The sequence below is a fragment of the Caloenas nicobarica genome, chromosome 1 (assembly GCF_036013445.1).
Source record: "Caloenas nicobarica isolate bCalNic1 chromosome 1, bCalNic1.hap1, whole genome shotgun sequence".
Lineage (NCBI taxonomy): Eukaryota > Metazoa > Chordata > Aves > Columbiformes > Columbidae > Caloenas > Caloenas nicobarica.
Genome location: NC_088245.1, coordinates 54,250,023 through 54,267,874, shown reverse-complemented (window position 1 = coordinate 54,267,874; position 17,852 = coordinate 54,250,023). Strand labels below are relative to the sequence as shown.

At 36.4% G+C, this 17,852-nt stretch overlaps 1 protein-coding gene across 9 annotated transcripts in view; it reads right to left on the bottom strand.

Annotated features, from left to right (window-relative positions):
• The window catches only part of PPP1R12A (protein phosphatase 1 regulatory subunit 12A), a 118,686-nt gene that overhangs the window by 26,175 nt on the left and 74,659 nt on the right, over positions 1-17,852 (bottom strand). For 4 of the 9 annotated variants that reach the window (XM_065631511.1, XM_065631518.1, XM_065631497.1 and 1 more), the window contains exons 6-15: positions 16,423-16,497; positions 15,870-15,958; positions 15,581-15,738; positions 12,888-13,015; positions 9,925-10,041; positions 9,338-9,553; positions 8,450-8,544; positions 5,674-5,796; positions 3,690-3,851; positions 3,067-3,243 (exon numbers count right to left, since the gene is read on the bottom strand). In XM_065631511.1, coding sequence (XP_065487583.1) covers positions 3,067-3,243; positions 3,690-3,851; positions 5,674-5,796; positions 8,450-8,544; positions 9,338-9,553; positions 9,925-10,041; positions 12,888-13,015; positions 15,581-15,738; positions 15,870-15,958; positions 16,423-16,497 — 1,340 coding nt within the window. The remainder of the gene's footprint in view (positions 1-3,066; positions 3,244-3,689; positions 3,852-5,673; positions 5,797-8,449; positions 8,545-9,337; positions 9,554-9,924; positions 10,042-12,887; positions 13,016-15,580; positions 15,739-15,869; positions 15,959-16,422; positions 16,498-17,852) is intronic. The other 5 variants (XM_065631544.1, XM_065631525.1, XM_065631535.1 and 2 more) reach the window with 3 other exon arrangements.

Below are 17,852 nucleotides of genomic sequence, written 5' to 3'. Positions count from 1 at the left end.
AATTGTAACCAAAGCCAAAAGGTTACTAGGACAGACATACAAGGTCTGGACTCTTTAAAGAAATTCTCCAAGCCAGGTAACTGGGATATATATATATGCATAAATATATATATTTGTATGTATGTAACTTTCATATATATGTATGTAAAATTGTCATTAAAGAACTTACAAATTTTCAATGCATTTGTCGATTTTATATGACAGGATATTCTGGGAATGCTATTATAATTTAACATTAAAAAAAATCCTTACATTAGCTAAAAATTAGAAAAAATTCAAAAAGCAAAATCAGAAGGTTACTAAAAGGTTATTCAAAACACTAAAGTTCTTTGAGCTTCTTTAGATCATAAAATTAGCTACGTGAAAAATAGTTGCCAGATTCTGTAATATTTTCTGATTGTCTATATTTTTAAATATCATTAGTTAAGAATAATTGGCTAATGATTCAATAACTGGCTAGTGATGATGTTTCAAAAGCTGTCAATTCTCAACACTTAAATAATTTATCTATGTAATGAGCAGTTCTTTGGTCACTTAACTATATATTTGTTAGCTTTAGCACAAACTAAAACCAGTTCTAAATCAATCTTAAGTTTTAAAATAACTTCATTTACACAGACCCATGGACTACTACCCATATTCTACCTCTATTAATCAAATTACCCCCAAAACACAGCAAAATATTTATAATTAGCTGCTATAAATACATATGTAAAAACGTCTCCCATCTTATGACACATCTTAAGTACCACTGTAATTAATTTGATTTCCAGCATTTTTATAGACTTTCCATTTCCCTAGAGCCCTGGGCTCTATTTCTGTGAGGAAGATGGTGCCCGTTAGATGCTTCAGCAAACATGACCTGAAATGCTGCCTACCAAGGAGGTTCTGACTGCAGAGCAGGTGTAATCTGTAGGGCTTGAAAACAGCTACAAATTACTCCATATAAGTCGCATATTAACTCCGCATAAGTCCATATTAACTGGTGTACATATGCCTACCCTCCAACAAATCTGAAATAATTTACACCTCACGGAGGGAAAAGGAAAACTCTCAACTTGCCAAGTATGGCAACTGGCAGAATAGCAAGTGCCCTTCCCCAGCACCCCCTATATATGCCACACAGCTCACCTAAGCGGTACCAGTCCTGATACAAAGATTTAAAATTCAAGTTTGTCATTCTCTTCCCTGTTTCTCTAAACCAATCCTAAAAATTAGATAAAGAATATAGCTTCCTCAGCTACTCCAAAAGGATGCACCATTACATGCTTCATTACTAGAAGTAGTTAATAATATCCTTTCCGAACATTCTTTGAAATACTATTTCAAACATACTTTCTAAATATACATTTACAGTCTATAAATGTGGTTTAACCAACTTCACTTCTTAAGAAAATATTTACCATATAATATTTCATATACAGACAAGTTTTTGATGGGCATATAAACATACACAGATACACACTCATGCACATATATGTATCTGTATACACAGATACATATATGTGCATGTGCTGGTATTTAGAGCACTACCTTCTCATTTGCACGCAGTAATTATTCCAGTATTGCTGATTTCTAAGATATAATGGATATTTTAATATGCCATCAAGAATGCATCTGTAACAACGTATTACACAATCGGCCCAGAGTCAGATAAGATAAGGAATTTCAGGCCAATTGCAGGCAACTGGAATGTATGTTGTATATACGCATTAGTACAGACATACTAGTGAGAGCAAACGAGACAGCAAAAGCCTTAATTCTGAATTTCCTTGCTTTTCTAGCTCTTACAGACTGAAATACCATTTGCATGTTAAAACTGGAACTACTTTTGAAAAAAAGATGCATTTTGTTGGTTTTGCTTTTGATTTGTCGGGCTCAGTCAATTTTTGCTATGGAAAAAGCAGGTTCCAACTACGGTTGTTAGTGAAATGAGTTGTAAGCATATGTGGGCACCTCATGAGTCATGGTGAGGAAGAAAAAAAAATTTCCATTTCATAGAAGTTACTTCGTCTGAGTTTTGGGTGAGAAAGGAGGACTACGGAAAACAAGCTACCCTAAATAGGCCTAAAGCTCTGAGGAATCTTTAGATGTTGTTGCTGTCGTAAGTGAACCAAAAGAATGCAGGTTTCTTCTGTAACAACCAACAGCTCCATCACCTCCATGAACATGCAGAGATACACACGTCTGGCACTGATACATGGGTTACATTTCAAGCCTACTACGGGAGCAACACACAAATCTGAACTTGCACTTCAGCAGAAGGGTTAAAGGATAAACATTTATAAATACCCAGAAGAAGAAGAACCCAGAGAAAGCTAACACAATTAACAGCCTTGCTTCCATAAATAGCAAGTAACGACTCTACAGAAACATAAATATGCGCCAGTCTTAACTCATCCTCCATGTAACTGTAACAGAAAAAAACACCATAGTCTTCAAATAAGATTTATATCAGCTTCTTACTCATTCTTTATACTGAATAGCTCTTAATCCATTGCATTTACAACGGTATATTATGTTTTAAGTAGAAAAGATCCTAAAGGATGCAAAGAAATAAACAGAATGTGTTGGGTTCGATACTTTTTCTCAGTAGTGTCAGGCATACAAAATAACCAAAAAAATGCCATGCTGTAATTTATTAGCACACTGCCACTGGCCCAGTAACTCACTTAGTAGCAATGTACTTGTAGCAAGTATTAAATTATTGATTTTCTTATTTTTAATTCAGTGTTTTTACATAGTTTCCTTATGGGTATTTTTAAGAGGACCCATTTAATCTATTAACAGAAATACAAATATGAAAATGCTGCATGTCAAATGAACCCCCCCAGGCCAGTCAAAAATATACAGTATCAAACTTCATGAATGGCCTCTACCAGCACTAAGCTCTCACATAAGCTGAAGCACGTTGCTAGTTGTTTCAATACAGAGCAAGCAAACAACACTGCATTACGTAGTGTACTACCCGAATTTGTGGTAACCAACACATTCCTTTACATAAGAAGAAAAAAAAACCAACAACTTTTGTACAAGAGCAACGTTACTCTTAGGACCTTTACACACCTCCGTCTCTCCCTGACCTCTGATGTTGAGGACACAGTGCCAGAAGTAGCTGTGGTCATGGCTGTGGTAGTGGCTGTAGCATTTACAACCGATGGTGCAACAGGAACGGTCACTGCTGTAGGAACATTGTCCTTTTCTTTCTCAGTACTATCCTCAGCCCACAAACGATTTGAGGTACTACAGCATAACGAGCAGCAAACACAAAAAAAGAGAAAAGGAAACAGCTAAACAATGAAAGCACTTTACTAAACAACTAATAACATGTAAATTGAGGGATGGATTTTTTTTAAAAGCAAGCTGAGAAATCTCTCTAGTACAAAAGCTCAACTTGAGCTATTAAATTGAATAAATCAAGAACTGAGCAGTTCACAATAATTTAATTTTGATTTTTCACACCCTTCTAACATTGGATTTATTCTTTTATACCAACATGGCCGTCACTTTACAGTAGAAAGCCATTCGCAATTTTTGAGCCAAATTGTATAAAATCAATAGAAATTTAAAAGGAAAGTGAAAAAATCCAGAGCCCCAGGATCTACTAAACAAGAACGCATGCACGTACATAAGCACACAGTAGACCTGACAAAAAAAAAAGAAAAAAAGAAGTGTGCTGGTGCCATTACCTGCTTTGTACACTTGCTGAAGTAGAACCCGTTGTACTCTTTGTAGTAGTGTTTGCACTGGCAGGCAGTGTTTTCTGAAGACCAGCAGAAGAGGTAACTGTTGATGCAGTACTTGAAACATTAGAACTAATCAAATCGTCTTGTCTTCTACCAAAGGAGCCACTGAAGGAGAGACACATACAATGGATGCATTTGTATCACTTATCTTTGCTCATTAAAACATCACAAAGCTGTGAAGGATCCATTAAATTCCTGCCCGTGTATTCTGTGGCTCAGTTCAGTCTTAGAAACTTCTGGGGCAAAAGAAGCATTTTCTTCATTATCTCCTTGACTAGGACTTTCAACTTATGACTTCAGAGGGCAGCAGAAATGTCCCTTAGTCCTGACCATTGCTCCACAAGAAGAGAAGATAAAGAATGGAATCTCACTGGTTTATGTAAGGCTGTCTTGATCACACCTACCGCGTTCCCATTTTTAAACTGCTGTTTCCCCCACACTGAATACCTCAGAAAATGCAGAATTATATACTCCACAGCTTGCCAGAAAAGAAAATGTCATCAATATCACTCCTCTTACAATTTTCAACCAATTAAATTCACGGCTTTTTTTTTTTTTAAACTTTATTAATTCTCAGAAAGATTAACCTCCCACTCAGCCTTTTCCCTTGTTCTTCAAGTTTTAAAGAAGACGCAGTGGTTTCCACATTTTTATCCATTGGTTCTGGCTGAACAAATTTTGCATTACCGCGTCAAGATGTTTGCCCATGACTAAACCTCAGAATTTAGAGTTAGGACAGCCAGAGCATCGTATTACTAACTGCAAAAGATTTAAGGAAAGATTCGTCATTCTGCAATTGATCATTTTTTTTATTACGATAAATTCTATAATGACAAAGAAAAAATAACTGTACAAGAACAACTAAGGAAATACACCATTAAAGCACCACACGCACTTTAAAAGTGATCGAGTATATTTTATTTGATGAGTGGAGTGTAAATATTGATAAAAGCTAACCTGCAGAGATTGTTCGTATCTTGATATTTTCCCTCCATAACAGGAAATCTGTGCAACATCTTTCTAAACCTGAAGTTAGGAAAACTGAGTTTTCTTTTTAAGACAGGAGGTTAACAAAGATGTAAGATGTATTACACTGTATGAAACGGCCTGACTACATGCCGCTGACAACATCAATGTCAAGACTAAAAAAAAGGTTCACTACTCGTCGCTACATACATCAGCAGCGCATATCAATATGTAGCTTAGCTACGTGAATCCTTTCTTTTGATCTATTCATTTTAGATAGATATCGCTCCACTAATTCCAATGAAGAACTTTACTCAAATAGCTACATTGAAACTAGACAACTGAGTAAAGTTAATCATGTATATATTTCCAGGACGCAATTTCTTCTGAGAAGATCCTGCAAGATAATAGCCATGCACATCTGAAAATAATTTTCATATTAATCACCATTTACTTTGCATCCAACTTAGTTTCACGTATGCATTCTATGACGCTGATAGCCAATGTAGGCATGGCTACATTCTGGAGAACGGCCCAAGACCTCTGATACTGTCATACGAAACCTGAAATTCAACATAGACAGTATTTTTCCCCTTTTCTTTTCAGATACCAAGCAGAATTACTTCTATTCCAACATTCAAAATAGTTATCTTTGGCTACTGAACTAATCTGGAAAGAGCCAAATGAATCCCAAACTGAAATAAACAATAGCAAAAAGGAAGTATATAATTTTAATTACATAGCAGTTGCTGCAACAGTCTAAGCTAGTAAAAACAGTGTAGCTTTAAAATCAGCATGAGCATTGCATCAGCCTAAGTGCATACTTTGCAATTATTATGAACAACACTTCAATATGTCACCATTCAATTTTTAACTGTCCTTAAAAAGTGATTCAGTACTTAAATTTGTTTCTTTTAATTTGTCACCTTATTTTGATTAAGAAAAAGATAAAATTCCACACCTTCTTTGATAACCTGTGTTTAATGATGTAGGACCTTCATTCAAACTGTTTTTCTTGGCATCTTCCTCCCATTTTCTCCTGGTGTAGGAACTGCCACCACGTATCGAGCTAGCAGACGAGTCCCTGTAAAAAAGACTTCAGTTTAGCAAACTCCTATGAAGACTCATAGAATAGTTTGGGTTGGAAGGGACCTTCAAAGGTCGTCTAGTCCAACTCCCTGCAATGAGCAGGGAAGATTGTTTCTTGCTGTGAGTTGAAAAGGAGTTTCAAATTAAAGATTAAAACTCGGGATAACACACTTAAATATAACGGTGCAGAACAGGAATAAAATTATCTTTACGGCGAATCATTTTCAAGCTCCTGTGGAAAAATACTACATTCATACCAACACTGTTAGAAATATAATAGAAGAGTAGCATCAAAAGAAAAAATGCTAAAGAGGATTTAATCAACATGAAATCAATCATCGGCTTTTATCCGTGACCATTGCTGGCTTCGTTTTTCTCAAGAAAGAACAAGAGGTTTTTCTGTTTGCTCCTGAAATTATTCAGTGCAATAAAGGGAAAACTACTCAGGATTTTTAGAAACTTATTTCATGGGATCTTCGTTCTTGGATATATAAGAAGAAGTTCAAAAGCTGACTAGCCTTTAGAACTCATGATTCTGCAGACTAGCGTAAACAGGCCTGCAGTAGCCATTCCTGAGCAGCCTGCCACGTATCACTAGCTGACATTACTTTAGTCGTAAGGAATTTCCAGCCTGTTGTTGCAGTTAATAGCAGCAAGAAATAACCTTGCAAAAATCCACTTAGAAAAACTACCCTGAAAACTGAGACTGAGATGCAAAAAGCTGAAATTCTAATAAAAATGTCAGCTCCAGATTTGAGGTAAAGTTCAGATAGAAGGAAGAAAAAAATTGTCTTTCACAAAACTATACATAAAATGCAACCAGGTCTGTGAGGAGAAACGAAACGATATTTTGTAAAGATGTATACCTTTGTCCTTCAGCATGTACCTCTTTCTGCACACAAATTTACACTAGCGGTCGGTAACAACTTTAAAAAATTATCAAACACAGGCCAACAAAGTGTTATTTCTTACTACCAAAGAGAAACACAAATTCCAAGATACCATCTACCACAGAAAGGTCCTGCTGCACGACAGATTTTTCGTAATTACTGAAGGTTTCACTTTGCCAAGACACTACAGACTTCAGCACTTTTGCTGCAGCATCGGCTACTTGACTGAGGCTGTGTGTCTGAGATTTGTTAATCTAAAAGCCCAGCCGGGACTCATCTTGAAACCCTTCCCACTACTCACAGTAGGATGTAGCTGGATTACACCACATCATCGATAAAACAGACAAGCAGGTGTTCAGACAGGTCGAACACAAAGCCAGCATTAAGCTAAGCAACAAGGACAAAGATCTGGGACAAAGGCAGAAACATTAAGAATTTATTAGGGTACCTGTAGGGCAAATGGTTAAATTCAACAGGTAAAGAAGGTCAGACAAAATGTCAAAAATCTCTTATGGCTTTAAGTGGGTGGTCTGCCACATCATACACTAGGCAAAGGATTGGTGCCTAAGTAGGCTGGCCTAAAAAGTAGGCTTCATCTCTGGTAAACCAAGGAATACACTAAGTTCTCAGCTCAATTGCTTGGTCAGCACTGGGACTAATGCGACTGATGACCCCAGTTCGCTCAGTGCATATGAAGAAAAATATACTATTGCTGGTACCCACTTTTGGAACTATGTCTTTGAATAAGCCATGATGGTTAAGATTTGCACATCAAAGACACAAATAAACCTCAACACTGAAGTGAAATTTAATTCCTTTGTTACAAACAGTAACAACGTCTAAAAATAAAATTGCAATGAAATATTTTGTCCCAATCTTAAGGTATCATCTAGTTAAGATACTTTTGGAGAACAAGAGTTTTTGAGAAGACACCCATTTCAAGACCAAATTTGTCACCCCCACACTATCCCTAGGCAACAGTATTCTGCAAGTGTAAGAAAAGCAACAGAAACAAGACAGTAAGGAGACTTCTAAGTTTTGTACTATGCATTCTATGTTAACTCAAGAAAATGTCCAAGAAGAATCTCAAAAAAGGAGAGAAGTGAAAAATAGGAAGGTTCTGACAATGTAAATATGCCATGGAAGTACCATAAATCCTAACAGGTAACAAGCCTATGCACCAAAACTTTTTGCTTCTTTTATACTAAAAGCTACACAAGAAATATCAGCAAAGAAGGTAAAAAACTCCAAAACATGATGAAAGGTCAACATGTGAACAAGAAAAATAAAAGAACTGCTTTTGTAACTTAACTATGATTTTTGTAAATCATTGCTGAAGTACGATTTGGTTTTAAGTGAAGGCTGTAAGAAACAGAGCAGGTTTTTGTTATCAAAAGTAATGATGGAGCTCAGTAGCAGCACCCTATGGGTCAAGACAAAGCAGTAAAATGTTTTCAGCACTTTTCAGTGGCTTAAAGTTTATGACTTCATATTTTGGATTTTATTTCTTTTCTCCCCCAAGAAGACAACACTCATTGCCCAGTTCTGCTCTCGACATATAATAAGTTGGGTTTAAAAATGAGTCACTATAATTTACAAAATCGAAAACCTTCAGGAATTGGATTACCCTATGGATTAGCATAATCTATAGAGCAGGATAATGCTACAAATTAGCATTGTCTTAAAATCTGTAAGTTTTTCAGCCACTCTAAAATCCAGTCATTTTATATTTAACAGAAATTATAACTTCAGAGTTACCTGTTTTCTTTTTCATCAATGTCAGAGGTACTAGCCAGTCGTCTTGGTATTGTAGGTGCAACATATGCAAGTCGAGTTCCTTTTCCATCTTTCTCCTGAAAGACATGTATTTTTTATTAAGTGTTACTATTACTGATTACACTGCTGTTTGCTGGAAAATCATCATTATTAGTCCAGCTGGATTTATTGTGACCTGGTTATAAAAATGAGTTTTAAGCTTCAGTTAAATATTATAAGGACTACAATGGGAAGAAGAAACTCTTTGTTTTCATCCTAGTGATGCAAATGACTTTTTTTTTCTGCTTTGCTGCAGTACAATTCCAACACTGATTACTAAAAGCAACTGTTTCACTATTTTTATACAGTATACTATACTATATTATTATTCTTACGCCTGAAAACATTTAAACATCTGTACTTGAAACACAACCACAAGTTCTATGCTCTTCAATTACCTGTTCCAAATCGGTCCTTCACTTGGTTCTGTGTATACATGTTTAATTATAGAACTAAAATTTGTAAATAAAAAATGACTAAGGAATACAAAAAGAGACTCCTTTTTTATTAGATTCTTTCGACATCACTCTCCAAGTGATGCTGAAATTATCAAAACTCTGATCTCCCTTAACTGTAAAAACTACTACTAGCATTGCAAATTTCAAAAAGAGGAAAGCCCCAGATCTATGTACCTGGTCACCAGATGATGAAAGTGCATACTACACTTTTAAAAAGACTATGCAGAAGCTGCATCATTTAACTTTTTGGGATTTTGGTAAAGAAGAGATGTGTAGTACAGCCTTACTTCTACAATACATCATAAACATCTATACTAAGTAAGGTAGACCAGTTCCTCAGAATGTTGTTTCATACTGAAATGAACATGGTCACCTTTTCTTTGTTGTCCAACGAAGAGGAAAGTCTAGGACTTGAAGCAGAACGCATGACACCTGCAGAGTCCTTTTCTTTCTGAGCTTCTTTGGAAGCAGTAATCTCTGCAAGTGCACCATAACTACCAGTTTTTCTAAGACATAACCTCCACGAAGCAGGAGATTCATCTTTTCTCTCTTCTTCTTTGGGAGAAACCTTGGTTGTAGATGTTGGAAACTATAAAACACATGTACATGGATTTACATTATTAATTTACATTATTAATTTACATTAACTGTGGTAATTCATGCTCCTTCCAGAGATTTGAGAACACAACCGTTCTTAATCATCATAGAACTGCTGAATTTGTAGGGGAGTTGTGGTGAGAGACAACCTATACACTCATCTCTTAAATTAGTTAATGAGATAAGAAATGTAAGACTGATCAAGGTATGCTACTCCTCTAACAGTTAGAAAAACCCACACTTTGTAATACACACTGTGATCATGAGATGCAAACTTAGAAACATGCAAATCCAGTATCAGCATTTTGATTAAATATGTTATTTTGCAACCTGTACACAAAGCTGTGCACACCAGAACCTCACCAGAGATTTTTCACCCTTATTGGGCACAAGAACAATGCCAGTTTTGCGCAAGCCCTGCCTCCATGATGCAGGATCTACTGACTCCACGACAGGCATGATAGGAGGAATGAAATCAGACTAAAGCCAGTTAAGACGAGACAAAGATGAAGATTGAAAGAATGGAAAATAGAAACAAAAGGTTGTTTTAAAACCACACAGTTTGTTCCTACGTTTATGTTATGTAGCTCTTCATTACAGCACAAAATACCAAAAAGCAGTAAGAGACTTAAAACCTTAGTAACAGATTCTTTTTAAACACAACACAGCATGTTTAGCTAATTCGAAGACAGAATTATAGTTCGCACAGAAGAGGACAGCAAAGCCTGTTGACCTAACAAGGTCCATGGCCTGCATTCTCATATGGTTGAGAATACTGTAAGATTCATACTAAAATATGTCTTGTCTTATTATATTTCACTCACAGCCCTTAAGAACATCCCATGTTGGCTTAGCTACCAAACCCACACCTTCGCTCCCAAACTGGCCTTTCCTGAGTACCCTCAGACAGAAAGCAGAATTACTGAATGCCATATAGACTGAAGAAAACCCCACTCCAAGCTTGGTACACAGCACCTGCACCACCTGTGAGCAACACACGGCTTGGCCATCTACGGTCTAAGAGCCGAAGAGCAGATGCAGTAGCACCGATGGTGCAAACCTGAAAAGGTGGGTGCAAGAGTAAGTGCAAGATCACACCTAAGGTGCTGTTTTATCTTCATTACTAAGAAGATTTTAAAGTCTTTTTGTTCATTGATATGAGCTGCAACCGCTTCTCTAGATCACTTGTACATGCCACGTTACAAGACGATCAGTCTTGATATGAATGTGCATTTATTTTGTAGCTACAGAAGGCCCTGAATTTTTCACACATAGTATGAGAAAGATAACTATGGTTTACTTTTAACCTGCACCTTTTACCTTTAAGACCAATAGAACTGCATAATAAAATTAGAAATAAATGCCAGTGTATTAACTATTTATAAAAGATTACCATTCAGCTTAAAATCATACCCAATTCTTCTTATAAAAAAGTTCCCCCCTTACCCCCCGTTGCCATTTAATCACATACCAAAAAAAATTATGTTTATTTGATCATTCAGCTCTGGAATATCAAGCCACAGCCCAGTTAGCAACAATTTGGTAACGTCCTATTGCTGAAGCGCATACACCTTAGAAGGCTTTTCCATAATGTGAAATAAATTGATTGGAAGGGACAAGCTAGGAAACTTTTGACTTCAAGATGAATAATGAACTGTTTGAAGTGTTAGATATCTTAATTGTCATTGCACTCTGGAGATTCTAAGTGCAGTAATAAAACTGGGTGGAGAGCGTATCAGTTATACTGCCCAACTGTCACAAATGCTTGTATTACCGAAGTGATTTCAAAAAATAAACTATATAAAGTAGGCCTATTTCCCGGCAGTAAAATCCTCACTCTGTATTTGAACTCATTCCAGTTAGGCACAGTGAGTAAACCAGCAATCACTCACAACGCTGTCCCTCCCTCATGCATTTCCTACGGTTTGTACGGAGAACTTGTGGCTCTCAAGTTCTGCGCAGCTCCCGAGAGATGCAAATGCAGCTCCCATGACACAGAACCACAATTCCTCACTGAGCCAGCAGGAACTGTTTAGATAAATGTCACGAGTCCACCACGAAATCCAGCTGTCTGCCCAGGCACAGAGCTCGGAGAGGGGAAGCGGCAGTCATTCCTGTCGGTGAGCCATGCCTATGATTCCCCTCCCACTCTCACGTTTTTCTTTAAGATAAATCTTACGGACATCGGTCACAATTTTTGTAAAGCAGCTCTTGGGATAAGGAAGCTTGGCCCAACCCTGTATCACATAATACGATGCATTTGGGCAACCATTATATTATACTTTGTAAGATGAAACATCATTAGGTTCTATTGTGAATATGAAAGTGTAACTCCAATTAACGAAATAAAACACATACTATTCACCCAGCAATACATCTTCTCTCCCTACTGTGGTCATGGCTACGGTTCCTCCTGAGCACACTTACCAGAAACATCAGTAGAGGGTTATGCTTTCATTATGATGTGTACAGAAAAGTTGTAATAATTGACAAAGGAAGCCTTAATGGCCTACTATCCAGTTTGCTTAGATATTCTAAATATTTGACTTGTATACCGACTACTGACTATGCATTATTATCTACTGTAATTTTTTGCCCAAGGCATACATATTTTCCCTTTGATAACCAAAACTAAAATGAATTCCAATTAACTTTTTGCATCAAGCTGTAAAAAGCTTTCTGCACACAATATGGTTTGCTAGGTGTGTTTTTGAGCTTTGCATTGAATAAATCATGTGCCTCAATTCTCCAGCTCTTCCCGTGAGGTCCTAAACATACTGGAATCACGGCTGGGACCTATAGCACTTTCTACTTCTTATTTCAGGTATAATTTTCAAGTTCTGTGCCTAAGCACTAGCTGAACGCTTTTAAGGACTCCTGAAAGTACCTTAAGCCACACCCGCTTCCCTCGTCATCAAAAATGCAGAGAGAGAGACACTAGAACTATAATTTCTAAAAATTCTGAAGGAGTCTGGCATGGAAAAGACTTTGAAAAAATGAAGTTTAGCTTCAGAAAAACAAGAATTCCAGTCACTGTACAACAGATCTTGCCTTTTTAAAAGGATCCTATGTTCATCTATTCTGTAGTTCTGTATTTTAGATCCCTCTTTGGAATCAAAACCATTCAAAATGACAAAAAAACCAGAACAAAACAAAACAAAAAACCCAAGAGTTTCTGCAGAAAAACACAACATATTTTAGGAATCTGGGCATATTTTCATCAATTCACTGGATAACCCAATCCACTTTTTATACAAGAATCAAAAAATGTATGCTAACACAGAAGAACAGAAATCTAATATCACAAGAAAGGTATTTTATTTTACCTTTTTAACAGGTGATGTAGGTGCTCCTTGGCCACCAGCTACCGAAGGTGCTGTCACAGCTACTGATGCTGATTGTGTACTCGTGGTATTTGCATTATTAGTTACACCTGCTAAGGTTTTGGTCTTATCTGCAAAATATTTACAAGATTTTAATTTTCATTTTTCATTCACAATTTCTTCACTTCTACAACACAGAGCTGAATTTCTTCTGAACAAATCTGTGAGCAAACTTTCCCAACGGCATTATATTATTTATTCCTCAGTGTTTTCCACCTCATTCCCAATCTGTATCTTAGTTAGGTCCATCTTTTTTCCATAACACTCATGCGTATACAAACATTTTTTTATAATAACCTTCAGAGATGTAGAGACAGAACCACAGATTCATTCAGGTTGAGCATGACCTCAGGAGATCCTAATTCAGCCTCCTGCTCAAAGCAGGGTCAATATCACACACAGACCAGGTCGCTCAGGACTTCGATGAGTCAAGTCTTGAAAACCTCTAGAGAGATTCCACAGCCTCCTCAGTAGGAGGTATTTTGGCATGTAACGGTTAATTTGAACTACAGAAGATGCTAAGTCAAAGTAAAACATTTATGCTTGGATAACTGTGTATGTTGAGTGCAAAGAAATAATTAACTGCACAGAGAACCCAGCCCGGGATTCCGGTCAGTAGAACGAGCCAAGGCAGAGACTTGCCTTCCGGAGCTCTGACTTTCCTTTTGCTTCGTTCCTGCTTTATCCTTTGTTTTTCTTACCGAGGTTTCCCTGTCCACCTACTCTATCCTCTTCTGCTTTGTCCTTCCTGTCCACATTTCTTCCTCTGTCCTTTGTTTGTGTACCTTAACCCAGCTTACACAAACATACCGAAAATGTCATGGTTGCGACACAACAACTGTTGTCACTGCACTTGCTCGAACTTCATAATCTTACATCTCACTTCTATTTCACCTATTCAAATTGCATATTCTTTGGAGTGGGACGCTACATCCTCTCTGTAAAGTTTGGAACAACATGGGGTTCAATCCCCATTGGTTTTTGTTCTACTACAAACATACCTTTATATCTACAATATCCATAGAGCATAGGAGCAGTTAATTTAGAAAGCAGGCAATGTTTTCTTACAGCGTTCTCATATCTAACATTCAAATCCAGCAAAGTACCAACCTATGACTGGAAATCATACAAGTAATGGTATTGGTGTTACACACTTGTTTTAATTATGGACACAGGTGGACTGATGTTATGAATAATTCATGATGCAGTAAACAAATGAAAAAATGGTTTACATGAGTAACTGTGCACTTAATGGAAAGTTATGTTAAAACACAAGGGAAAATAAAGGGTGGTAAACTTCTGGCTCATGGTGATAAAAAGATCAACAGGGCAACGTGGACTGACAGAACGATTTGAAATGATGCACTGACAGATCTGCTGGAAATCTGCAACGGAGTAAACCAGAAAAAGTTATCAGGAATTAAAGCATGGAAGGAGCAAAATGGATTTTTCACAACTGCATTCTGAAATTATTTCAAGGACAGCAAGAACACAGCTGTATTCATGACTGAGCTAATATTGACTAACTCTCAAAAAACATTAAACTATCTCAAACAAAGTAGGTTAAAAACACAAACTGCTGAGAAATTGTATTTTTCAGCTTGTTTCCCTGTCCTTTAGGAGATGATTGCTTCATATTCGTATTTGCCTTCTTGGTCTTACACACAGAAATGATTTTATTTTTAAACTGCATTCTCCCATAATCAATGAAACAGAATGTGTTAGGAGAACATTTGCAATATCCCAATAGATTAGAAATCATGGTTTCCAGTACTTGAGAATACTGAACGCTGTTAACATATTTTACAACTGGAATGCTTCTTTTAATCTCAAGGTTTTTCACTAGAAAAGCACCTTAAGCTGAATAATGGGAAAAAAGGGAAAGTGCAAGCTTGGAATTTAGAGATGCAGCTCTACAGGGAAAAGCTTAAAGTCCAGCTTGCCAAATAAAGTATGATAAAGCCTTGTTGATATTAAAAACCCCAAAGTTTACATAAATTAATTCTTGTGTCACAGTCAAAGTTTCCTGGCACAAGCTATCTACTGGTAACGAACAGAACACAGTTACCGGAGCCATAAAGTTCAGGAAACATTACGGTTAGTTCAAGTGTCTGAGAAATTACTACATGTTATATATTACAAGTGTTTTGAGTTTATCAAAGCTCAGTCTCTGTAAATGAGGGATGCATGTATACTAAGCTGAAAGACTAATTACAAAGCTTGACAGATGTTTTTTTCCTGTTCCAATCTCTATACCAGTTCCACAAGCAAAAACTGCTATAGGGACTTCATTTCTAATTTCATCTAACTTCTTCAGTGTTTTCTGACATGCTCCTTAAGGCTTGTATTATTCCAACTATTTGATTAAAAGTATCAATTGTTAAATAGTCAATCAAATAAGTAGGTTAATTGCTTTAACCTAAATAGCCGCCAGTAAAGACACCTTTTTGATATCTCTGTTATGACTTGACTTTAGACATGTGTATCAACTTGTTTTAAAGCAACTGGAAGCTTAGTGAAATGCAGAAGAGTAAGTGAAACTTAAGATACTAAACTCTGTATAATAAATCATGATATTAAATAAGTAAATTTATAAAGCAAAAACTTAAAGAAAGACAATACTACAAACAATGTACCTGTCTCTGCTTCGGATTCTGAGTCATCATCCTCTTCTTCTTCACTAGAACAACTGGATTCATCCTTCTTTCCCTCTTCTTCCTCATCTGCTTTTTCTTGCTCCAGAGACTCTATACTAGATGCATTCTTTTCTTGCTCCATAATCAATGTCTCTTTACTGAGTTTGAAAAGAAAAATACTTACTAAGTCCTGAAAAATTTACTGAAGTTTGTCAAGCAGGACTTTGTGACAGCTTATAAAAGTTATCTTTTTTTATCAAGAGCTTATTAGTTTTCTGAGTTTACTTACTTTTTGAATGTTTTTTGTGTCTGATTATTATCCATGTTGGCTGTGGATTCAATTAGAGGAGATTTCTTTTCCCGTTTTTCACTATGAAGCTTCAAAACATACAGAACGATGCAGTTAAATTGACAGAATGGTTGTCAGTGTGACAAGATTACAAACAGAGGGAAATCTCCTCTAACTACTACAAACAACAGAATGTGCATAAGCTTTGGAAGTGTCAAAGTTCAAAATTCTAATATCTCAGAAACTTATTTCAAGCAAGTTGTTAATTGTTGATACTTGAGATCATGAGCTACCTGCTGGAGAAGGCACGTAGAAGAGCACCTTCTGTCTTCCAAGGCTTTTTAGTCACCATAATTGACCAAATAAGGACATGAAATAACTTTGGAGATGACTGCGACATTACCTGAACTGAAGCTCCAAATAAAACCTTTGGTTTTAAGCTATATGCTGCTCTGAGCTGTGTACCATGATCATATGTACAATTAAGTATAAAAGATATATCTAAAACATATATATATATATGTGTACATATATACACACACAAAAGGCCTACCAGATTCTGCTTCTTTTGTAATTCTTCTAAATATCCTAGAATATCTTCATCTGCCACATCAAATGCTGTCTGCCCCTGGAGAAGGGGAAGAAATAAAACACCATAACTGTAGAGCAGAATTTAAATATAACAGATTACGATGCCTTATCACATGATGATGCTGGTAAGGAGCACATTCAGAGAGGAATTAAAATGTATAAGCCAAGGTCTACTACAAACTATTAGTTAGTCAGTAGTTGAAAACAACGTTGCAATATTACTTTTTTTGGGTAATTGAAACAGAAACATCTACGCTTGATGAGTAAACACATTTTTTAAGAGATAAAAACATTACTTCAAAAAAATTTTGCTGTCCTTTGAAGGAAAAAACTATGAAGGAAAATAATACAGATTGAAAGAATATGATTATCATCATATTAGTTCCAAACAAAACCCTAACATTCTGTGATTCTGTGATTCCAATTGCAGATGTATGGATGAATACTGAGCAGTTCAGTATCCTGTCCATCTTAGGCTACTACACACAGCTTGATTTTTTTAAAGTTTAAATTATTCAAGCAAGTTATACTAAATCTAAATAGTTACACTTTCACATTTTTACAGTAAAACCTTATTGTACATTTTACGTTCTATTTTAGAAGGGATCTGCTAACAACCATTTGTTCTCATCCTCCTTTAGTGTATGATTTCCATTGGACAGATACTTGAATAAACAGATCATAATGTGATTCATTAACAGAGTAATCCTGTCAGATGGAATTTCTCCAGCTTGCTGTATCTTACATCTACATAGTCACTGCAATTCTTGACTAGACCAGATGCCCACAGGACATGAGATTTTATCTTTAAGGTCTGAATCGGTAGATTTCAAAGATTCCCTTTCTTCATCTCTACTTCAAGACGAGAAGGACCAAAGCTCACAGAGTTTCACAAAGAAAGCCTAACTTTGAAACTGCAATACAAAGTTTTGTATTTGGAAGTTTGCATTCAAATACAAGAAGGCTGGAATCTAAACACAGTCCTAGATCCATTGGTATGAATGCAGCTGGCCCAACACTGACCTGTGGACATTCTGAAATGTTCGGAGGATCATGACAAGAACAGTCAAGTAAGTGCTTCTGTACAATAACCAGCAATAAAGGCAGACCTGTCATTTAAAAGTGGTCACAGCAGCTTATAAAGGTAATTAAAGGTGTTCATATTTGTCTCTGCTTATTTCAGTTTCTCAAAATGTGAACTAACGGCAAACATATTCCTACTTACACTGTGAAGGTTATCTTAACTGGTTAAAAAGGATGGACCTTCAAACCACTAATGTTCACATCCATAAAACTTCTGACCATACAGCAGAAGCATGTGCACCTTTCAACAAGCATTACCCAAAACAGCTTGAGGTCCTCTGACATGTGAACTATTCCATTTAGTATAAC